Source organism: Moschus berezovskii, chromosome 13, assembly GCF_049115385.1.
Source record: "Moschus berezovskii isolate FMDL1 chromosome 13, NW_MosBer_1.0, whole genome shotgun sequence".
Taxonomy (NCBI): Eukaryota; Metazoa; Chordata; class Mammalia; order Artiodactyla; family Moschidae; genus Moschus; species Moschus berezovskii.
Genome location: NC_142472.1, coordinates 16446198 through 16470557, shown reverse-complemented (window position 1 = coordinate 16470557; position 24360 = coordinate 16446198). Strand labels below are relative to the sequence as shown.

The 24360-nt window shown below is 44.2% G+C and overlaps 1 protein-coding gene across 1 annotated transcript in view; it reads right to left on the bottom strand.

Moving 5' to 3' along the window:
- Positions 1-23797, bottom strand: part of LOC148775815 (ATP-binding cassette sub-family C member 4-like) — a 145853-nt gene extending 122056 nt beyond the window's left edge. Inside the window, exons 1-9 of the mRNA XM_088842816.1 lie at positions 23784-23797; positions 20926-21036; positions 20274-20394; positions 12006-12230; positions 9016-9105; positions 7555-7718; positions 6267-6392; positions 5066-5315; positions 2636-2737 (exon numbers count right to left, since the gene is read on the bottom strand). Coding sequence (XP_088698942.1) covers positions 2636-2737; positions 5066-5315; positions 6267-6392; positions 7555-7718; positions 9016-9105; positions 12006-12230; positions 20274-20394; positions 20926-21036; positions 23784-23797 — 1203 coding nt within the window. The remainder of the gene's footprint in view (positions 1-2635; positions 2738-5065; positions 5316-6266; positions 6393-7554; positions 7719-9015; positions 9106-12005; positions 12231-20273; positions 20395-20925; positions 21037-23783) is intronic.
- Between the last annotated feature and the right edge of the window lie 563 nt (positions 23798-24360).

Here is a 24360-nt window from a genome sequence, read left to right as displayed (position 1 = left end):
GATGGCATCACCGACTCGATGGACATGAGTTTGAGTGAACTCCGGGAGTTGGTGATGGACAGAGGCCTGGCGTGCTGTGATTCATGGGGTCGCAAAGAGTCAGACACGACTGAGCGACTGAACTGAACTGAACTGAATGTTTTCAAGTGTCTTAATTGTTTAATATCTTTGGCTTCAAAGGTTTCTGGGAAAAGATATGCTTACCTCACATTTTTGTGTCTCCCTCAGTGGGAACAGTCTAGGTACCTCACAAAAAATGTTATTATGGTGCCGTGGCTGTTAGTTGTTAGTGAGTGCTATTAGAGAACACATTCAGTTGAAAATATTTAGAATTTCCATTCCCTGAAAGTGGTAAGAATTAGCTGCAATAGCATAATTATCATTTACCTAGATAGGAATACCTTTGCTTTGCTAAGTCACTTCAGTCATGTCCGACTCTGCAACCCTATGGACTGTAGCCCGCCTGGATCTGCTACCCGTGGGATTCTCCAGGCAACAATACTGGAGGGGGTTACCATTTCCTTCTCCAAGGAAACCTTGCCACACAATGATGTTAACATTGTATCTATTTTTGTGAAAAGGTAGCTGATGAAGCCTTTCATCTCTATAATTTTGAATTCTGCTCTAACAGAATCATAATATGCCATTAGTTAGATTTTACAAGAGCCTTAAAACAGAACTCACAGCCTTTTCCCCTCTTCCTTCAGCAGTTTAGTATCTTGAATTAGTAATAATGTGGGTTTTTTTTTTTTAACTCTAGAAGCTATATAAAAAACTTTTCGGATTTTTCATCTGATTTATTCACATGGACTATAGTACAACTAAAATCCCTTATTCTACCTTACAGGTATTTGCTGCACAGGCAGACTGCTGCATACAGGTATTTTTATTTCAGTTAATTAGTAACTGCAGAACATATACTGAATTGATTTAAAATAAATCTACATGTTTGCTGGGAACAAAAGAAATCTGCTAATAAGTTCATACAAAGTATGTGTTAGCATTCACATGAAATGGTCTTTCTAATGGAATTTTAGTGGTGCTTTCTATAAATGCTTCAAGAGCATCATGATGAGAAATACCAACCAGAAGGTAAATCCACTGTATTAAGCAGAAGCTCTCAGGTTAGATCAGACACCTTGTGTGAGTTTCCATGGACAGAAGGTGCAGGGATGTGGTTTCATGTATCTGGGAACAAACCACTGGTTGTCAGTAGGGACGGCAGCTGCTGAGTCAGAAGCAGGTGAACACGATGCAGGGGGCACACAGAGTCACCAGCACAAAAGACAGGGTGAGTCTACAGTCAGGACACGTGCTCTGTGGTCCCCACTCTGACAGCCCAGGCTCCTGGGCTCTGCTCTGGTGGTTGGAGAGCCTCCTGAGGGTGGCACCGCCTCCCTGAGTCCCTCCAGTCCTGAGGGTGGGAGCAGTTTCCTGCCTTTGATAACCCCTGGGTGGTCTCACGCACCACCATTTTGCCCTTCCTGCTTTTTCCTCCCTCGTTTATCATCTGCGTAACTAATTCCCTGCGTGGAACTCCCTCTCCCGTGGTGGGGTTCTGTTTTCCTGACTAATCCACACTGATACAGGAGGATGAGCACAGAGGGCCACAGAACCGGGGAGCAGGGGGCGCATTTCAGCTGGTAAAGGGGCTGCACTGGGTGTGTGATACTGACAACTTGAGACCAGACCCTGTTGTTTTTTCTGTTTGACTGAACCTAACAAATAAACCGGGTGTTGGAAATCATCAGCTCTCCTAGTCAGCTTCCACACAGCATAATCCTTTAACTAGGAATCACTGGTGCTCACGAGGATCACCTGCTGTCTCCTCCTACCCTGGCTGCCACCAAAGTATCCAGAAGCTCAGGATGGGGCAGCCCCCACTCTACCCCACAGCAAAGATCCAGATCATGGCCTCACTCTGTGTATGATAAACTGGTCTGAAAATCAAGGCAAAAAATATACGCTGATTCCCCAAAGCCTCTTTAAAAACTAGTTGTGTAGTTTTCAGATAACCCATATCACATTGCAGCATTTTGTCTGTCCAATTCTGTAAATGCTAACATTACAAATGTATGGACTTTAAGTTCAAAATGTGCTAATACTTTGAAAGCTCCCTTGAAAATGAGAGAGACAGCAACATGTCAAACATCTTAGGTTGATTTTATAATTAATCCCCATTAGATACAAACATTAGTCCCTATTTTGAAAAATTTTGCAACATACTTATAGTAAATGAGCAAGTCACGTTTTACACCATGGGTAAAATCTAAAAATTCTCCAATAAATCTTAGTCACAGTTGTCTGTTAGCAGTCATGATCTTGGAATGGAAGGTCTGTTGCTGCTGCTGCTGCTGCTGCTAAGTCACTTCAGTCGTGTCCGACTCTGTGTGACCCCATAGACGGAAGCCCACCAGGCTCCTTCGTCTCTGGGATTCTCCAGGCAAGAATACTGGAGTGGGTTGCCATTTCCTTCTCCAATGTGAAAGTGAAAAGTGAAAGTGAAGTCGCTCAGTCGTGTCCGACCCTTAGCAACCCCACGGACTGCAGCCTACCAGGCTCCTCCATCCATGGGATTTTCTAGGCAAGAGGACTGGAGTGGCTTGCCATTGCCTTCTCCGGGAAGGTCTGTTACCTCATCCCAAAAAGCAGTGAAATCTTGCATGTCCACCATCACTTCACCATCTGATGGCGCCTGAGTGTTGACCTGTGGTATCTCATCAAGTAATAAAAAATTCTACAGAAGAGAGAAAACAAACAGATTGTTAAACTGCAGGAAGAAAGCACAAACAAAAACAATTGCTTTCCTGGGATTTGCAAACTTTGAACAGTCTAAATACTGTTTTGCTAACTGTACTTAAAGTATTAGTTCACATCAGAACATATTATGCAATACATGAGACCCCAGTTCGATTCCTGGGTCAGGAAGATCCGCTGGAGAAGGGTTAGTCTACCCACTCCAGTATTCTTGGGCTTCCCTTGTGGCTCAGCTGGTAAAGAATCCACCTGCAATGCAAGAGACCTGGGTTGGGAAGATGCCCTGGAGAAGGGAAAGGCTACCCATTCCAGTATTCTGGCCTGGAGAATTCCACGGACTGTATAGTCCATAGGGCTGCAAAGAGTTGGACGCAACTGACCAACTTTCAGTTTCACTCAGAACATATTAAACAATGTATGGACTAATATATTACATAATTACTATTATTACAAGTCATGGTATATATCAACATAATCATGTAATATAGTGTATTTGTTGTTGCTCAGTCACTAAGTCGTGTCTGACTCTTTGCAATCCCATGGACTGCAGCACTCCCGGATCCCCTGTCCATCATTATCTCCTGGAGTTTGCTCAGACTCATGTCCGTTGAGTCAGTGATGCCATCCAACCATCTCATCCTCTCTCGTCCCCTTCTCCTCTTGCCCTCAATCTTTCCCAGCATCAGGGTCTTTTCCAATGAGTAGCCCTTCGCATCAGGTGGCCAAAGTATTGGAGCTTCAGCTTCAGCATCAGACCTTCCAATGAACACCCAGGACTGATCTTCTTTAGGATGGACTGCTTGGATCTCCTTGCAGTCCAAGGGACTCTCAAGAGTCTTCTCCAACACCACAGTTCAAAAGCATCAATTCTTCAGTGCTCAGCCTGCTTTATGGTCCAACACTCACATCCATGCATGACTAGTGGAAAAACCATAGCTTTGACTATAGGGAACGTTGTTGGCAAAGTAATGCCTCTGCTTTTTAATACATTGTCAAGGATTGTCATAGCTTTTCTCCAAAGGAGCAAGGATCTTTGAATTTCATGGCTGCAATCAGCACCTGCAGTGGTTTTGGAGCCTAAGAAAATAAAGTCTGTTTCTGTTTCCAATGTTTCCCCATCTATTGCCATGAAGTAATGGGATGAGATGCCAAGATTGTAGTTTACTAAATGCTGAGTTTTAAGTCAGCTTTTTCACTCTCTTCTTTCACCTTCATCAAGAGGCTCTTTAGTTCCTCTTCACTTTCTGCCATAAGGGTGCTGTCATCTGCATGTCTGAGGTTATTGATATCTCTCCCAGCAATCTTGATTCCAGCTTGAGCTTCATCCAGCCCAGCATTTCTTATGATGTATTCTGAATATAAGTTTAAAAAGCAAGGTTACAATATACAGCCTTCATGTACTCTTTTCCCAGTTTGGAACCAGTCCATTATTCCATGACCAGGTCTAACTGTTGCCTCTTGACTTGCATACAAGTTTAACAGGAGACAGGTAAGGTGGTTTGATATTCCCATCTCTCTCATGATTTTCCACAGTTTATTGTGATCCACACAGTCAAAGGCTTCAGAGTAGTCAATGAAGCAGTAGCAGATGTTTTTTTGGAATTCTCTTGTTTTTCTATGATCCAATGGATGCTGGAAATTTGATCTCTGGTTCCTCTGCCTTTTCTAAATCCAGCTTTATATCTGGAACTTCTTGGTTCACATAATGGTGGGAATTATAAATGTGAACAGAAGAGGGCAGCCAGAGAGACAGACAGTTAAGCAGTAAGTAAAGAGGGGCCAGGGATGAAAAGGCAGATGCAAAGGGCGGCTCAGACATCAAAAAGCAAAACATCTGTGGAGGAAAGAGCTCATTTTTGAACACAGAGAATTAAGTGAATCTGAGACCACTCTTCCTGTCCAAGCACCAGGGAGCTCTCAGCAAGTTCCTCTCCTCCCTTCGCAGAGAGGAATCCTGTACCCCAGGGTGGCGCAGTCACTGCCTGGTCATTGGAGTTAGCACAGGAGATGCACTCTGCTTGCTTCTCCTGCTTTTAGACATTTTAATGACTCTGCAGGCATCACTACACTAGAGCCCTGTGCTACTGGCCGTTATATATATACTGCCCCTACACGTAAACCAGTCTTACGGTATCTGTAATGCGATCTACCTAAGAAGAGAAGTGGGCACCTACAATATTCTGGGAGGACTGCCAGCTTTGGCACCGAGAGAGTTAAATATCTCCTAAATGAAACACAGTGACAACAGACAAAAGGGCATTTTACAAAAAATCCACCTACAACTGACAACAATTATTTGTCCCCAAACCTTGATTCTTCGGATGCTGACGACGGCCTCTGACACCTTCTCAGTGGCCATGGGGAAGTAGAGGGTGCTTGAGAACCGCAAAGCCTCGAACAGCGTCACCACCACAAACACCTGGCTGGCTGTGATCAGGTTGTCAAGGAGCTCATTGGTGATGAAGGTGACAAAAATCATGATTTTGCTGACAGCGAAAAATGATGCCAAATTCATGCCCCTAAGGTAGGAACTTTTCAGAATCTTGGAAATTTCCTTCCTGAAAAAGAGAGTAGGAAAGAGGTTTTAAAAGAAGCATCGACATCCAAGGCATGAATTCAAGTCCTCATATGGAGACACTACACAGTGCACGCCTGGGGCTCCATCCTGACACCAGAACCACACACTTCATCACCACTTCACTCTTCCAACTAAAGACAGACTTCATGTCACCCTTTTAAACACTGTGGGTCAGTCAGACTGGGTTTGAACATTCATTCAACAAGCATTTGTAAACACAAGTCCTGGGTGGGGCTCCCCACTGATGACAGAAAGACACAGTCCGTCCCCTCCAGGAGCTCATGAATTTGTTAGGGAAGAGAATAAGACACCCCAAAATTGTGAGGCACCAAGACATCAGACAGAGGCGGGCACCACGGCCCCTCTGGAAGCACATGTCCTGGATGTTGTAAATAGCGCTACAGCGAGCATTGAGGTACATGTGTCTTTTGAATTCTGGCTTTCTCGGGGCATACACCCAGTAGTGGGATGGCTGGGTCATATGTAGACTTATTCCTAGTTTTCTAAGGAATCTCCAGCCTGTTTTCCACAATAGCTATGCCAGTTTGGACTCCTGCCACAGTGCAGGAGGGTACTGTTTGTAGACTTTTTGTTGATGGCCATGCCTACCAATGTGAGGTGATACTTCATTGTAGTCTTGATTTCTATTTCTCTAATAAAAAGTGATGTTGAGTATTTTTTCATGTGTTTATTAGCTATCAGTATGTCTTCAGAAGCACATACAATTTTTCCTTTAAGAAGATCGTAAATGGAACAGCAGGTTAAAATAACATCTCCCCTCTTCCACTTAACCCTCCTGCCACATGTCGGGTGTGGAGCTCATAGTATTTAAGTTCATCTTCATTTGAAAACTTGGTAAGGCTTCTAATTTCAGGCAGTAAAAATAGGGGGGAAAGTACAAAAATATGGTGTGATATGTACAAAAACGTACCTTCTCAATCTGGTAATAAGGTCTATAAATGACTGTTCCCAAGCATTCATTTTTACTGTTCTTATGCCAGTTATAACGTCACTCATGGTCCTGATCCTTTGGTCTGTGAGAGCTGCGGTCTTACTCCTGAGGGAACAGATGTGAGAGATGAGCCTTAGTGACCACAGCCGTAGCAGCAGCAGCAGGGGGCACAGGGAGGGACCAGGGATCAATGATTCCCTGCAGCTCTTCTGTGCTGACATCACAGGCAGGTCCTTCTCAAAGTGCAAATGGAGAAAAAGACTTCTAGAAGTCAACCATTCAGCCTAATTCAAGGAGTAACTTGGAGAACTTGCAGAACTGGCTGAGGAAGACCCGAAGGAAGTCAGATATAAACTCTCTGCCCAAGGAGGTCGCAGTTGGGCAGGGAAGGCAAAAAGACACTGAATCTAACAGGAAGACAGTGTCTGTGCTGTGATAAAATAGGAGAGAAGTTCTGGGGAGCAGAAAAGATGGGACTGTTAATTCTACCAGGAAAGCAGAACAGGAAGAAATGCAGGGACCTGGTAGCACTGGAACAAGCCCTCGAAGGATAAGGAACATCTCTTCACAGCAGACAGGAAGGGAAATTGCAAATAGACAAATATATCACATGTAAAGTCATCAAAAAACAAAAAGAAAAATTTCAAGGGGAAAAAAATAACTTCAAAGAGCACAATACCTCCATCACCTGACAACCTGGACAATGACCCACCTCCAACCCTCTGGGACCTGCTTCAGGTCTATCTCATCGCCATTAGGTCCTTCATCACCAGTCACTGTTCTATCACATATTCTGCTGGGACTGTGGGGCTTTATAAAGACATAGTTAACTAAGATTGACCCTGTCCTTGAGGCACTTATAAATTAATGGAAACACTGAATTAAAAACAAGACATGAAAATAGGTACCTGAAAATTGCTCTAACATAAGAATAACAAAAGTACATGCAGCTAAATTTGAGCCTATAGGATTATTACTATTTAATAAAGTTTACATAACATCAATGTAGGTACATTCTGCTCAAGGACACTCCACTTATTCAGGTATGGTGGTGGGAGGAACCAGTGAGTGCCATATCCTTTCCCTCTTCAAAATCAGCCTTCAGCTTAAGGATGGAGCCTCCGCCTGCAAAGCCTGAAGGGTCTACAACGCACTCAAAGAAGAGACCAGAGAAGGCATTGGTTTTGTTTTTGAACAGAAGCATCGAGCAGATGGTGCACGTTACTAAGCACCTATCACCTATTTTTTAAACCAGTGTTTCTCTTACCAGAGTGATGAAAACAACATCCCGAAGCAGCTTTGCAAAAGCAGAAGAATAATGAGAACCGCCATCCCAGCAAGACACGATATTCCTATTTCCATCCAGAGCAGGGCGGTCACTGCAGCAGCCTGCAGTGGCCCCACCCGCAGATAGTGCAAGAACATCATTACCTTAAAAGAGAAAAGACAAGCCTTCTTAGGACTGCATACAATAAAACCAGTAAGGACACAGTGTAGAAATAATCTGCTCTGAAGGAACAGACAGGAATCTAAAAAGAAATGATCTCAGTGAGTTTTACACCTGCTGAAGCAGAAATCCAAGCATCCATCCCAGATGACACTGTTCTGGGGCCGCACAGGGCCAGCCTCAGGGACGTGCCAGGGAGAGCCCGACCAGCACCACTGATGGAAGATGTTGATTTTGTCCACAACACAGATGAGCTCAGGGCTTCCCCAAACTCTCTCTGTCCCAAAATTCAGTCCCCATCTCCCCAGAAGAGCCTATATTACGGTACCTATCACACTTTCCGATAACTGCTTGTGCATTTACCTTTCGGACAGGTTGTGGCCTTTCCAGGGCAGAAATTAAGGCTTATTCATCCTTCAAATTAAGTAGAGGCCTTATGTCATGTTTGATGAGTGAATAATTGAAGGAGAAGTGAAAATGTTAGTCGCTTAGTCATGTCCGACTCTTTGCGACCCCATGGATTATAGCCCACCAGGCTCCTCTGTTCATGGGATGATCCTGGCATGATAACTGGAGCAGGGTGCCATTTCCTTCTCCAGGGAATGTTCCTGACCCAGGGATGAAACTCGGGCCTCTTGCATTGCAGGTGGACTCTTTACCATCTGAGCTACCAAGGAAACCCCCAAACTTAAAGGCCGGGATCATCCAGGAAAGAGAACTGTTCTATGCAGATCTGGCCAACAGCTGCAACACCGTGGGGTAACGTGATCTATTCATAAGGTAAGTGTGAAATGGGTATGATGTGCAGCAGAGAGGAGGTTGTCTCTGACTGGGGACCACCCACTTGGCATATTCCTCGCAGGCTCCCTATGCAGCAGCACTGAACAGGGCGCAGAGAAAGAACAATCCCTGCCCACCAGGCCTTTATCAGCCAGAGGGGGAGGAAGACAGTCCTGCAACACCAACACCACATGCCCAGAAGGACCACTCCAGGAGGACCCCTAGGGACACTAACCAAGCTGTCCAAGAACACTACTGCCTGCCCATTACTGAAGTATATTGCAGACAATGTCAGGAAAACAAACTTCTCATCTAGAGGACAAAACATATTATCAGATCTAAGCTGCACATAGAGGAAATGAGTGTTGGATAAAGAGAACATTTGTCTTGTGTCCTCAACAGAACCCTGGCTGATACCAAACCCTGGCACTCGGCATCCCAATAAGCTAAACCCAGTGAGAAGGATGGGAAATGGAAGAGGATCCCTCAGGGGCAGCTCACCTGATCAAACCTGTTCACATCGTTGGACAGCAGGTTGACTATCTGGCCTGTGGTGGTCTTCCCCATGGCCGAGCTACTCAGGCGAAGGGCCTGAAATGAGAGAAAGATACAGAGACTCGGATTCCTACAGTGAAACCAAGTCAGTCTGAGAACACAGCAAAATGGAGTGCATTTTCATGGGGTCTCGTGTGGTGTCAGGACGAGCAGGATGATGTCTGAAAGCAGGACTCTGGGGATCCATGTTCATCCTTAGGTGATTCAATGTGGCGGCAGCCCTGCCTACGAGGACAGCACAGGGAGGAGCAGGAGGTCGAAGCAAAACCCTCCACCCTGTTTCTCAATGAACTTGGACCTGTCCGAAGGATAAATGAATGTTGGTTTAGACTTACGAGCCAACTAAGTAATTTTCAGCTAAAACCTAAACAGAATATTAAAAAGTAGAGACATCATTATGCCAACAAAGGTCCATATAGTCAAAGCTATGTTCTTTCCAGTAGTCACGTGCTGATGTGAGAGCTGGACTGTAAAGAAGGCTGAACACCGAAGAATTGATGCTTTCGAAATGTGGTTCTAGAGAAGACTCCCGAGAGTCCCCTGGACAGCTAGGAGATTCAACCACTCAATCCTAAAGAAAATCAACCCTGAATACTCACTGTAAGGACTGATACTGAAACTGAAGCTCCAATAGTTTGGCTGCCTGATGCCAAGAGCCAGCTCACTGGAGAAGATCTTGATGCTGGGAAAGATTAAGGGCAGCAGGAGGAGGGGGCAACAGAGGATGAGAGAGTTGGATGGCATCCTGGACTCAATGGACATGAGTGCGCAAACTCCAGGAGATAATGAAGGACAAGGAAAGCTGGTGTGCTGCAGTCCATGGGGTCACAGAGTTAGACAGGAATTAGAGACTGAACAAGAAGATGAAAGTGGAGAGGCCACCTTAAGGAAAGAGATGAGGGGACGTGGACTATAAATCTGGCCAGTCATTGATACCAGGTGTGACACCATCTAAACACTTTGGGCTTAGTTTCCTCATTCTAAAACTAACCAGTATAATATTCAAAACACTAACCCTGTGAGGAGCCTGTGTTCTTAATGCCAGTCTGCTGACCTTACAAAAAAATAAAAACAGACTGTGCTGTACAATCACTTTTTGATTTGATAAAAAGCTCTGAAAAATTCTCTAGAGAACCGAGAAACCTGAACAGACCACCTTGAACTGTTTCAACAGACAATCAACTAGAGCCCAGATCCAAATGAAATATCACGGTTCATAAAAACTTTCTATTTAGTCTTCAAGATAAACAGAAAAATAAATGTTCAGGAGAAAATGTAAAATGATGTAGCCACAAGGGAAGACAGAAGGATTTCCTCAAAAAAACAAACATGAAATTAGTATACAGCATAGAAATTTCATTTCCCAGAATGTACTCAAAATAGCTTAGAGCATGAATTTGACTGGTTATTCTTAAAGAGATGGGAATAGCAGACCACTTGACCTGCCTCCTCAGAAATCTTCACACTGTTTATAGCACCATTATGTACAATAGTCAAAAGGCAGAAACAACTCAAATGTCCACTAACAGATGAATAGATACACAGTCAGTCAATCACTACTCAAACTCAAGTCCATCAAGTTGGTGATGCCATCCAACCATCGCATCCTCTGGCGTCCCCTTCTCCTCCAACCTTCAATCTTGCCCAGCACCACGGTCTTTTCCAATGAGTCAGTTCTTCACACCTGGTATCCAAAGTATTGGAGTTTCAGCTTCAGCATCAGTCCTTCCAATGAATATTCAGGACTGATTTCCTTTAGGATGGACTGGTTGGATCTTCTTGCAGTCCAAGGGACTCTCAAGAGTCTTCTCTGACACCACAGTTCAAAAGCATCAATTCTTCGGTGCTCAGCTTTCTTTAGAGTCCAACTCTCATCCAAACATGACTACTGGAAAAACCATATCTTTGACTAGACAGATCTTTGTTGACAAAGTAATGTCTCTGCTTTTTAATTGCTGTCTAGGTTGATCATAGCTTTTCTTCCAAGGAGCAAGCATCATTTAATTTCATGGCTGCAGTCACCATCTGCCGTGATGTTGGAGCCCAGAAAATAAAGTCTTTCACTCTTTCCATTGTTTCTCCATCCATTTCCTATGAAGTGATGGGATCGGATGCCATGATCGTAATTTTCTGAATGTCGTGTATTAAACCAACTTTTTCACTTTCCTCTTTCACTTTTATCAAGAGGCTCTTTAGTTCTTCTTTGCTTTCTGACATAAGGGTGGTATCATCTGCATATCTGAAGTTATTGATATTTCTCCCAGCAATCTTGATTCTAGCCTGTGCTTCATTCAGCCCAGATTTCTCATGATTTGCTCTGAATATAAGTTAAATAAGCAGGGTGACAATATACAGCCTTGATGTACTCCTTTCCTGATTTGGAACCAGTCTGTTGTTCCATGTCTGGTTCTAACTATTGCTTCAAACTATTGCATATAGATTTCTGAGGCAGCAGGTCAAGTGGTCTGCTATTCCCATCTCTTTAAGAATTTTCCATGGTTTGTGGTAATCCACACTGTCAAAAGCTTTGGCATAGTCAATAAAGCAGATGTACTTCTGGAACTCTCTTGCTTTTTCGATGATCCAACAGATGTTGGCGATTTGATCTCAGGTTCCTCTGCCTTTTCTAAATTCACCTTGAACATTTGGAAGTTCACAGTTCACATACTCTTGAAGATTGGCTGTAGAATTTTGAGCAGTACTTTGCTAGCGTGTGTTCAGTACAGTTCAGTCACTCAGTCATGTCCCTCTTGTTGCGACTCCATGGACTGCAGCACGCCAGGCCTCCCTGTCCATCACCAACTCCCAGAGTTTACTCAAACTCATGTCCATTGAGTTGGTGATGCCATCCAAAAATCTCAGCCTCTGTCATCCCCTTCTCCTCCCTTCTTTGCTGCACAGGGGAGGTACACACCGTGGTACAGAGCGACACTCACCTTGCGGTAGATCATATGGCACACAGCTACTCTCAGCCTCATCCCCACGCGCTGAATGTGGCAGAAGTAAAAGTGGTGCAGAACGGCCCACAGGAGCACGCAGGCGCTCAGCCCCGCCGCGTAGCCGTAGGCTTCGTGCAAAGCAGCAGAATTGGCAGGATCATAGTTTTCAACATAACTAACCATTTTCCCCAAAAATATGGGTTGAACTACTTTGGTGCCTTCCTGAAAGAAAAAAGCCTAATTAATTAGAAATACAAGTGATGTCAGTTTTTCTTAATACAAGCTTTACTTTTATTATTAGCATGTTAAAAAACCATCTTGAGAAAACGCTGCATTCATGGCTAATCTAAAAGAAAAATACACAGATCCACTATCTCAAAGAAGACAAGCAGACAACAATGTTAGTTTTAACATAAGCCAACATCTTACAATCAAAGACAATAAAGCCTTAGTATTGGGTTGGCCAAATGTTCTTTTGGTTTTTAAGTAAAAATAAAAGGCACATTTTTCATTTTCACCAAGAACTTTGTTGAACACCTTTTCAAATTTTGTTCCATTACCTTCTTCCATTTTTCAGGCAATTTCCTAATTCCATCTTCCCAAAACTTTGTATCTTTTTGAGGAAAACTTTGTATCTATTTCAGGTGCCTTTTATTGTCTTCCAGAAAATTAAAATTTTCTTCCAGTAAGAGGATTTTTTAAAAAAACAAAATAAATGGAACTCTGAAAGTGCAATGTCTGGTAAATATGGAAGGTGAGTTAGATCCTCCAGGTCAGGCTGTGACAGTTTCTGCCTGGTCATCAAAGAAACATGCGGTCTTACATCATCCTGATAGAAGATAATGCATTTTCTGTTGACTAATTTCAGACACTTTTCATCAAGTGCTGCTTTCAGTTCATCTAATTGGGAGAAGTACTCATTGGAATTAACTGTTTGGTTTTCCGGAAAAAGCTCATAATGGAGGACTCCCTTTCAGTCCCACAATATACATAACATCAACTTCTCTAGATGAAGACTGGACTTTGGTGTGGTTGGTGGTGGTTCATTTCACTTACCCCATGATCTCTTCCATTCCACATCGGTGTACAGTATCGACTTTTCATCACCCATCACAATTTGTTTTTAAAAAGGAGCATTTTATTAATAGTTACATTTCAGTAGAGAACTGAGAGTGGAAATATGGTCAAGAAGGGTCCCCCCCACCACTTAACTTAGGTGGAAACCAAACATCAAAGTGATTAACACAAACAAAATGGTAAAATGACTTTCGATGGGGTTTTTTTTGGATATTTTGAGTATGCTGGCTATCTCCTACATGATATGACATTGATTGTCAATGTCTGGCTTTGATCTCTATCAACTTCTACTATCAACTGGTCTACTGAACTATGGAACATCATCCACCAAGAAACCTCCAGCACAAAACTTTTCTTTTTTTTTCTGGCTGTGTTGAGTCTTCATTGCAGTGCGCTGGCTTCTCTAGTTGGGAATTGCCAGTTCAGTTGCCCTGAGGCATGTAATATCTTACTTCCATGACCAGAGATCAAACTCGTGACCCCTGCATTGAAAGGCAGACTCTTAGGACCACCAGGGAAGTTCCCAGATAGGTTTTCTTTTGAGAGCTCTCTACTATCTGTACAAAGTTGATGCACCCACACACAAGAGGAAAGCTGACCCCATCTCTCAAACGGATGAGGTACTGAAGCCCTACACACATATGTTCACAGGTTGTAACACCTGCCTTACCTTCCACAAGGTCGCAGGAGATCTCATCTACTCCAGAGAAGAGAATTATGAGTAGTGGAAGATGAGCAAGATGACCATATCAGAGTAAGATGACCAGTTTTCAAGAACACAAAGTCTCATTGCTACGTTTCCAGAAAGCTCCATCATTCACCCCCAGAGGTGCTACAAGCTTAAGAGGAGCCCCTCACATCATAGATCATAAAACACACTGTTTATAGAGTTTACTGAGATGGAAGTCTGGAGGCTTACACAGAGAAGAAATAATGTCAAACTACACAAGGCAGTCCCAGCCCAGATATGATCAAGGGAAGCCCAGCGCTGCAGGCTATGAACCTGGGGCTATCCACCAGAAGGCCCAGTGGTAACACCTGCCATCCCAAAGTGTCCTAAAACTGTGATTCTCTTTGGGAATCTCTGCTGTCTGTTACTCAGCTCTCTATTTGGTCCTAATATCATTGTAATTACAGGAAAAGTAAGAGTAATGTCACCTACTTAAAGAACACTGTGAATGCAACAAATCCAGCAAAAAAAAAAATACTGCAAAATAAAGGCAGGTCATTACTGCCTAAATGTCTCAATTTTTCTGCTGAGAGACAGAATTTAATATGCCCGTTGAGCAAACAGCCTCACTAAGGAGTAATGCCAGTCCAGGGTCTATAGCTCTACTCTCCTGTCTGTTCCTGATCCTAACCCTCAAGTAATGAGGTAAAAAACAACTGAGAAAGCATTCACTATCAAACTTGAAGCTGGGGGCTCTCCTGACAGCTCAGTTGGTAAAGAAGCCACCTGCAATGAAGAGACCCCTGTTTGATTCCTGGTTCGGGAAGATCTGCCGGAGAAGGGATAGGCTACCCTCTCCAGTATTCTCGTCTGGAGAATTCCATGGACTGTATAGTCTAAGGGGGTAGCAAAGAGTCAGACACAATTCAGTGACATTCACCAACTTGAAACTGACCAAATTACAACTTTCTGGATAAGCAGGGAGAAGATCAAAAATTGTTCCCCAAACCCTTCATCTTTGATGTCAGTCTAGGTTTGATCTGTGAATATTCTTTCCACAAACCAATTGAGAATAGAGTTCTTACTCTGTCACAGGAACTCTTCACAACTGTGAAACCATGAAAGATTTTTAAAAGAGTCCAATACAATAAGACACCATTCGTTCAAGTTTCCACAGGAATCTCACAGTATGAGAGAGACAGACAGACATTTCTTGGTGGGTCCTTGGTATTCAACCTTCTGAAAGGACTTGACTTTTAGGCCCCATTTCCTGCTTCTTAGGGGAACTTCTCAGAGGGTTAAGTGCTACAATTTCCCTAGTCAGTATAGTTTCTCTGTTACATTTCTACATGTACTTAAAAGGTTTCTTACCCAACTCCACCATCTCCACTTCATGAGAAAAATTAAGAAAACACAAAAAAGAAACAAGCTATCAAAGAAAAAAATGCTTGAGTGAAATATATCAGCAGAAAAGAATGAGCTTATGGAAAAAAATAAATAGCCAGTTGAACAGATAGAGGGTTTTAACTGACAGAGGGTTTTAACCAGAGTTCCATGTTACATATCATGCTTCTAGGAAAATTCCTTATGAAACCAAACTCTTGAGACTCCAATGATGAAATTCAGACCTTTCATTTGACACTACAGAAAAAATTAAATGTTTATAAAATACTATATCTACAAAATAAAAACGAATCAAAATTTGTAATGTTACCTCTAAAAGGGGAGGGAGAATTAGAATGGAGACAACAAGGATATCAGTCTTCCTTAAAAACAGCCTCTTCTGTTGACTGAGTTTGAAATTGTGAAAATATTATCAGTTCAGTTCAGTCACTCAGTCGTGTCCGACTCTTTGCAACCCCATGGACCACAGCCCGCCAGGCCTCCCTGTCCATCACCAACTCCCAAAGTCTACTCAAACTCATCTCCATTGAGTCAGTGATGCCATCCAACCACCTCATCCTCTGTTGTCCCCTTCTCCTCCTGCCTTCTATCTTTCCCAGCAAAACATTATACAGAATTATAATTATAAAACAATAAAGCTTTCAAAAGCAATTCCTAAAATTTCAGAGCAAAATGAAACAAAAGTTATATCCATCCACCAGGCTGACAGTTATACAAAAAAGAATTATTAAAAGTGGTTGTAAAAAAATAATTTGAAAACACATTCCCTGTGTGATATGCCTAAGGACAATATGAACAGCAAAAAAAATAAAAATAAAAAGCTTCCAAAAATCACATTATGGTTAATAGTGTTGATACTATAAGATTTTTAAATGAGTAATTATACTGATATCATTGAGAACTGGGATTGGGCATGGCAGAAAAGAGAACAGATGATGAAAGAAAACAGATACCAATCTAAGAGTTAAAAGATAAAGTAAAAACACTACTGTCCTGAATCTGATTTAGACCGAAAATACCCATATAAACTCAAGGTTTGTTTACTACAAAAAGATGTATACTAGCTTTGTCCAATGACAGAGCCGAGAAACAATAGCCAACTCGACAGCAATGAGCACCCTTAGTGCCCAGACCATAGTCTCAAAATACCGTTTCCCCCTAGAAGGAGCCACGGCTGCTTGGAGAAATGGAGATTCCAGGGCTGGGGCAAATTTGTACTTAAGGGTGTGCAGCTTTTTTTGTGTAAAGATAAACTAGAATCATCTTGTCACATCAGAAAGAAAAAAATTAGCAAGGATTTCTACAGTATGCAGAAAAGACAGGAGTCCTGGGAAGAGACATAGTCTATCCTTAATGGTAGAGGCTGGTTTCACAAAGGGCTTAGAAAACTCATTGCTGTTTACAGGCCATTATGACAGAATGAGATCTCTTGAGAAAAGTCACTTCTAAAAGCCAATTTTTCTGGAAAGTAATTAAAAGTTTCACTTCTAAGCAGGATTTTTTTTTTCATCATTATGAAAGTAATCTTTTAAAAAAGGAGTCATCTATTTCCTTGATTTTTTAAAGAAAATGGATTGAGGGGGATTGGAGGATGAGTGAAATAGGTGAGGGAGATTAAGAGACACAAACAAGTTATAAGATAAATAAGTCGTGGGAATGTAATGTACAACCTAGGGATCACAGTCAATAACACTGGAAAAATTTGTATGGTGACAGAGGATAACTAGACTGATCAGGGTGATCATTTAATATGTACAAAAATACTGAGTCACTATGCTATACACTTGAAACTAATACAATATTGTAAGTCAATCATACTTCATTTTTTAAAACTTTTTTTCAAGGAGACAATAAAAACACAGATTCTTTTAAAAAATGAATGGAAAAGCATCACCCTCATATATGTCTCAAGGTCATCACTGTGGATATTACTAACATCTGATGGCATTGCTATGCTCTCAAGAATCAGCGGGGCAGGTGTGCTCTGCAGGTCCCTGTCTGCTTGGCTCCATGCTCCCTTCTTTCTCCCTTGCTGTGTGGTCCTCAGTGGCTGCTCTGAGCCCACAGTATCTCTGCCACAAGCAGCCACTCCTCAGCCTCCCGGGTGGAGCAGAAGTCAGGGACACATGGAAGAAAGGGTTGGGAAATAAACGCAAAGACCACTCAGCTCTCTGGGAGTGAGTCCAGGCACAAAGCCCATGCTGGGATGCAGAGGATTCTGCTTACTTCCTGCTCATCAGAGCTCCAAAATGTAGATTTACCCAAATATGTGCTTCCTTCATTCTCCACCTAAAGCAGAGACCACCAGCAAAAGTGGCCTTGGACAAAGGTCAGTAATTAGACAAGACTGGGCCATTTCTAAGGTTCTCAGGAAGAGGACATAAACCCTGGTCACTCCGCCCCTCTCAGGGGAAGGGACTGGGTGAACCCACTCTGGTTCTCTGAGGTCACCCATTTACACACTAGAGACCTCGCCTCTCAGAGAGAAGCCCTGATGACCTGGGGAGTGGTCTCTGTGTCTCTGGTCCAGGAAGAGTCTTCATGCCCCTCCTCTCCACCCCGAGGACCCCAGGCAGGCGGAGACCTGTTCTCCCCACCCAAGGTCCCCATGGGGGTGCACACAGGGGCCAGGGTGCTGGGAACTCACTGGCTGTTCTAATTAGGGGAGACCTGCACGGGCTCCAGGTTGAACAGTAGCCTGGTACTGGCTCCCTCAAGCATTATGGGCACTCCTCAGTTCTCACAGGACAGAGGTTTCACACTTTGAAATCCTAACCCCAGAATCCCCGCCCTGGACTGGCATCGCCTGCCTCTTCCCACTGTGTGCCAGGAGTGCCTGCGCTGGGTTGGTCACAGCACCATCTGGGAACCACGGGTAACCTGTGAGTCATCCTGTGCACCCCAGAAATTAAAAGAGGGCAGGAGGTCACAGAGTAAATGTGTTCATGTTTCACAGAGTCCAGGGCTGAGTTTAGATCTTCCACTATCTAAAACCATCGCTACTTAGGGATGGTAATGAGGGGAAGCTGGCTTATTACAGGGCTCCTGGTCCATCTGACCACAGCATGATGTTGCTGCTGGCATCAACATCCTAGTCAAATCTGGCCCCCCCGGGGGACGTGGTCACCTGAAATCTACCCACAATTACGATCCCAAATCTGACTTCGTGCTCCAGGAAGTTCTCAGCATCCTATTTACTATCCTTAAACAAAGTTCAGGATGCATGTGTCTGAGACCCTGAAGACAAAGCTCTAAAGACAAGCCTTCGTGACCCTGGACGAGCTCTTAGTCATTGAAATGATCAGGCTTGTAAGTCAGAGAGCCTGAAGTGGAACCTCACGTTGTCCTTGAAGCTCCCTGTAACCACAGGCAACCTATGTAATTACTTGGGTCCAGAGTCCTTTCTTCTACAGTGCGGGTAATAGGAAACCTACAAGTTTGCTGAGTTAGCCAAAAGAATAAAAATGTTATCACACATACAGTGCTCACAGCAGTTCCTGATACGTGACTTATTTTGAGTGACTTCTCAGCACGATGCCCTGTTGCTGCCGCTAGTACTGGTAGAGCTACTGAGATGAGCCCCACCTCTACTAGGTCCTCAACTCCCCACTCCACTGCCATGACCGCCCCACAACCAGCCTCCTGAAGGAGGGGCCGGGGTTCTAGCAGTTGCACCTTATGCAACCCCAGGCCTGGCCTTCCTGGATCCCCAGCAGGAAGTGTTCCTGGGGCTGGACAACTGTGAAATCAACACCACCCCTGCCCTTCACAAGGCACTGCAGTGCCTCAGTGGTCAGAGCCCTCTCTAAGGTGGTGCTCTGCCCCACACACCTGTCCCCACCCTCTGGCACAATGGTCAACACACCTTTGTCATCAACGAGAACTCCATCTCGCAGGACCATCCAGTCACCAGGGAGCTGACAGATACTCTGTCTCTCCAGTTGCATGGGACAGACTTCACCTACCCAGCTGCCCACTGCCCACAGTGCCCTTCAGTACAACACAGCCTTTAAGCAAGAGCCACACTGCCCACCTGTAAACCCAGCCATCTCACTCCCGACACAATGGACTCACACCTTCTCCACCTAAAACACCCCTTTCACAGCAGCTGCCTCTTCCATCCCTCCTGCTCTCACACACTCACAGGCCGCCCGTGTCCTTAAGGCAGCACTAAGGGACCATGGAGAGCACGAGCCACCCAGGGGGGTCTGCAGCAGACCTCCAGCAGGCTCAGCCAGAACAGGGGCCTTCCGGCACTGCGTCCCCAGGTGGAATTGTCTCACTGGGGGGCCTTGACCCAGGATCTTCAGGGTCACGGAGCTCACTGAGCTCACGGCTTTCTGCTCTGGTTTGCCCTGCAATCCCCTCCTACACCCTCCACCAAATCCAGGATACCAAGACTCTGCTTTCAACCAGCAAACCATCCCCACAGCCAGAACAGAAACCAGCATGGAGGGTGCACATAATTTATGGTGCAGCTGGAGCTCCTCCCCATGGGGGGCTCTGGTCTGGGTGACCTGGCCCACGGGGAGGGCGCAGCCCAGGGAAGGGCATGTTCTTGGAGCCCTGGCAGCTCCCGTGCAGATGCAGGGCCCAGAGTTCTGTTCCACAAGAAGAGAAGAAGCGAGGATCCCTTTTTAGGAAATCATTTATCAGATGTGACCTGGGCAAGTTAACAATTACTTGCTTGAGCACCTGTAAAATGCCTTATGTTACTGGGCTCTGATCCAAATTTACGTCCTCCAAACCAGGAGGCTCGTATTCCTTGAGGTTGTAGGATCTTCTTCTCAGGGATCAGTTTCAGCATTTATATCAAGTACTGAGCACTAAAAATGTCCTAATATGGTATAAAACGTCTTGTCCTGTCAGTGCCATCCCTTCCCATAAGCTGTTATGGGAAAACCTGAAAGAACTTTCGGCCAACTTAGTACTAATCCCCTGGAGGCTCAGTCCTTTAAGCATCTGTCCATTCTAAAAATAAACACAACCACTGAGCTACACTGTGATGACATTCACCCTGTGACAAACCGCTGTCCTCTCTCCCACCATCACACCCATCTCAGTACTGATCTGCTTACACTGGAAAGCAACGCACGGCATGGAAAAATTTTTACCTCAAGAAACGTAAATATTCCCAAAACTAGACAGGATTTCCAGTAACACTGTACGATGACTTTCATTAAAGAAGGCTCCCGTTTGTATGACTTGGCTCTCAACACTTCTTGATCCCAGTACCTGTGATGAGAAATAAAGCACAGTAAAGCGTGTCCACCATCGGGGAAAGTGGGGGAGGCAGCAGAGTGGAAGCCGTCACTACAGGGCTCTCTGTGGGGCCCCACAGCTGCTGGCTCACTGCTCACAGGGCTCCTAGCAGTGTTGGCCCTGAAGCACCAGAATGAAAGGCTTTGAGGGGAAAAAGTCCCAATTCTCAAAATAAGTTCCTTCCAAGCTTTGCTGGAATCACAAAGGTCCTGAGCAGCTCAGAAGTGCAGACACTGTCCTCCAGGGGCCCCACCTCCAGGACAGAGCTCAGCCTCCAGGGCCATGGCTGCAGGCTCCCCCCATGTCAACAGATGCACAGGGAACACAGGCTCCCCCAGCCTCCAAAGTGGGCTAAGCCCAGGGTCAGCCTGAGGGGGTGAGTGTGCAGTGTCAGGGGAGGAGGCTCAGAAAAGCCCAGAGGAAGCAAAGCCCCCACACGCACACCTTTAGCTCCATGTGGAAATTCTCACTCTCCTCCCCCTTCTCCCTGCTGCCTATACTCACCCTTGCAGCTCTTCTCCAAGGTGCTGGGAGCGATCTTCTGGAAACACCGAGCACGTGTCACCTTGTTTTAATTTCTGTCCACGACCAATTTTGAACAAGGGGTTTGGCCACCTGCTAAAAATTAAAAGGACAGTGACATATATCCAAATTCTCTCTGCTCTGCACAGATGCTCAATTCTACATCCAGATTACACATCTCTAATTAGAATCCTACATTTATGGGCTTTGTTAAATAAAAACAAAACACTACATTTTAAATATATAGAGGTATGGGGGAATAATTAGACATGTGTTTACACACTCACTCACATACATACACACAGTCCCTAACTCTGTACTCTGAGAGGCCCTGGAAGCAATGACACACTGGGAGCATTCTAGCCCCCTGATCTTGGGGTTTGGGGTAACATACACAATCACAATTTTTTTCTTGTTGTAAGAAACGTTAAGGCCTCTTATCAGCTTTCAAATATTCAATACAGTAGGATTAACTATAATCACCAGACTGCACATTACACCCCCAAAACTGACTCATTTTATAATGGAAGTTTGTGCCCTTTGGCCCCCTTCACCCAGACCTTGGCTTTTTAATACCTTCTTCCCTAAAAGGAACCAACTAAGAAACAGCTGGTTCCAAAATTGGGGCAGTGTGTGTCAGCATGTGATAATTCTTTTTTTTTTTTTTAATTGCAATATAAGTGCCTGACTTTAACATTTGGAGACAGCCATGTCAAAGACATCCATCTCCGGTGAACACGTGACAGCTACACAACGAGATAAAGAGCCAGGCCACCCCACCCGTGAAGTTACCGCTTTAGAAAGCTCTGGTTGACCTGATAACAGACCATCTCACTGGCTGCTTGATTCTCCCTTCCTGCACTTTAATTCCCGCTCTTATTTTTTAAAGTCACCAATAAAGAGTGAAATTTTAAAATCCTAGACACCCCACCCTCAACCTCAAAAAGGCGGAACCCCAAGTCCAAGCTTGCTCGTGAGCTCTCTCTCTACCCAGGACCTCGCTGTGTCACCCCAGGGGTGCCTTGTACCCTCCAGGGCATGTGAGTGATACACCTTGGCATTTCAAAGTTCCCTGATGGTTGTTTCTGAGATGTGTCCCACAATCCTAAGAACCACAAGGGCCGGTCCAGCCACAAAACTGACTGCCAAAGGAGACTTTCTGTGGGGGCTGCTCATAACTAGGATGAGCCCTGGTGAGCAGAGCCCCAGGCAATCCTGGCAGAAGTCTCACTGTCTACGGGCCGAGACCAACAGGCAGAGAAAGTCCAAGATGGGTCTGGGATATCTTGTGCCATAAAATAAGGAAGCGCTCAGTGAATCATGAGGATGTGTAGGAAGAACAGAGAAGCTTGAATGGCTCTTGCTAGACGAATCTGGGATACTTTGAACATCAAAAGAAATAAGTGGCAATGAAGCCTAACCCAGTAAATAATGAAAGAATCCATGAATCCGTACTGCTACATAAATGGGAGAGAAAGGAAAACTCTTGCAAACAAATGCAAACAAACATAAAAGGAGTGATCAATTACTTTTTAACTGTGTACATAACTGAAAATGCACTATACTGAATAATTATTAAGTGCAAGATATTTTTTATCTTTATATGAGGAAAATCACTTGGGAACTTGTTTTGTGATTCAATCTATCAACTATGTATTCTAAGGTATGTCTGTTCTAGATAGATGCTTAGTCCCTTGTGCAAATCAAGTGCTGGTCCAAAAGACTGCTGAAATTTTATATGCTTACTGATATTTTACACTTTTCTATCCTGCATGTCCTGTAAGGTTATAAGCCTGCACAATAAAAATGTTTAACAATTCAAAAAAGATAAAAAAGGAACAATCAAGAAAATCATCAATGGAAATTAAAAACTGGCTGAAAGTTTGAAGCAGATGATGATATTTACATAATCTCAACTTATCTCTCTGCAATTATTTATTATAAAGGCAAAAAACAGTAACTGTACAGATAATCCCACCAAAAAACCTATTCAGATCGATCATGCATTATTTAAATGATAATAGTTGGTATGCAGAGACAGCCCATAGGTAAACACCGTTTTACTGATTTTGCCAGGGTAAGGAAATTTCCAAGCCCAGACCATAATAACCCATGAATAGAGATCAAACCAGTCAGTCCTAAAGGAAATCAACCCTGAATATTCATTGGAAGGCCTGATGCTGAAGCTCCAACACTCTGGCCAAGCTGATGCGAAGAGCTGACTGATTGGAAAAGACCCGGATCCTGGGAAAGGTTGAAGGCAAAAGGAGAAGAGGAGAGCAGAAGATGAGATGGTTAGATAACATCACCAACTCAACGGACATGAGTTCGAGCAACCTCCGGGAGAGAGTAAAGGACGAGGAAGCCTGGCGTGCTGGTCCGTGGGGTCGGACACGGCTGAACAACTGAGCAACAGCGATAGAGACCACATTTCTCCTATCCTGTTATTCCTAGGACAACACGGGTCCAGATGCTCGAGAGCTATTTGTTGAATGTATGACTATCCATGACTCATTAGAGAAGCAGTAAGATAGACTGAACTTCAGATTTTGCTAATCAGGTACCTCGGCACCCCTAAAGAACCCCGGTCCAGGAGTCAGGAGACGGGCCTCTAGTCCCAGCAGTGGAGCTGAGCACCCAGGGCCTCAGCTGTCCTCTGCTTGTCTCCACTCCAGTTCAGCAGCTCCAAGACCCTTAACATCTCCAGGTCTCCGTTTCCTTCCAAAACAACGGTGCACATCTAGGAGCTTTACCACTAAACAGGTTTGACACATGTTGGGTGGTTTATTCCACACTTGTCCCCTACAGAAAATGCCCAGGAAATCAGCACTGGGACTCACCCAGATGATGACATCCTGCCCCCAAAGTGAAAGTGTTAGTCACTCAGCTGAGTCCACTCTTTGCAACCCCATGGTCTGTCCATAGAATTCTCCAGGCAAGAATAGAGGGGTGGGTCGCCATTCCCTTCTCCAGGGCATCTTTCTGATCCAGGGATTGAACCAGGTTCTCCTGCATTACAGCCAGATTTGTTACCATTATCTGAGCTACAAGGGAAGCCCACAAAGACGCTCTTTAAAATTCCGCTTGAGGAGGAAAAGATGTTCAACGTCAAAATATCTTTGATTCCTGCTTCCTTCCTAACTTTTGATGGGAAAGTTTAACATTTATTTATAGCATTAAATCATGTTCAAAATGCGGTATTTATTTTTTAGTTAAACTTTTTATTTTGTAAAGGAGTATATCCAACGGACAACGTGATAGTTTCAGGAGGACAGCAAAGGGACTGAGACGTACATAAACATGTGTCCATTCTCCCTCAAACCCGACTCCCATCCAGGCTGCCACACAAAATTGAGCAGTTCCCTGTGCAATACAGTAGGTCCTTGTTGGTTATCCATCCTAAATACAGCAGTGAGT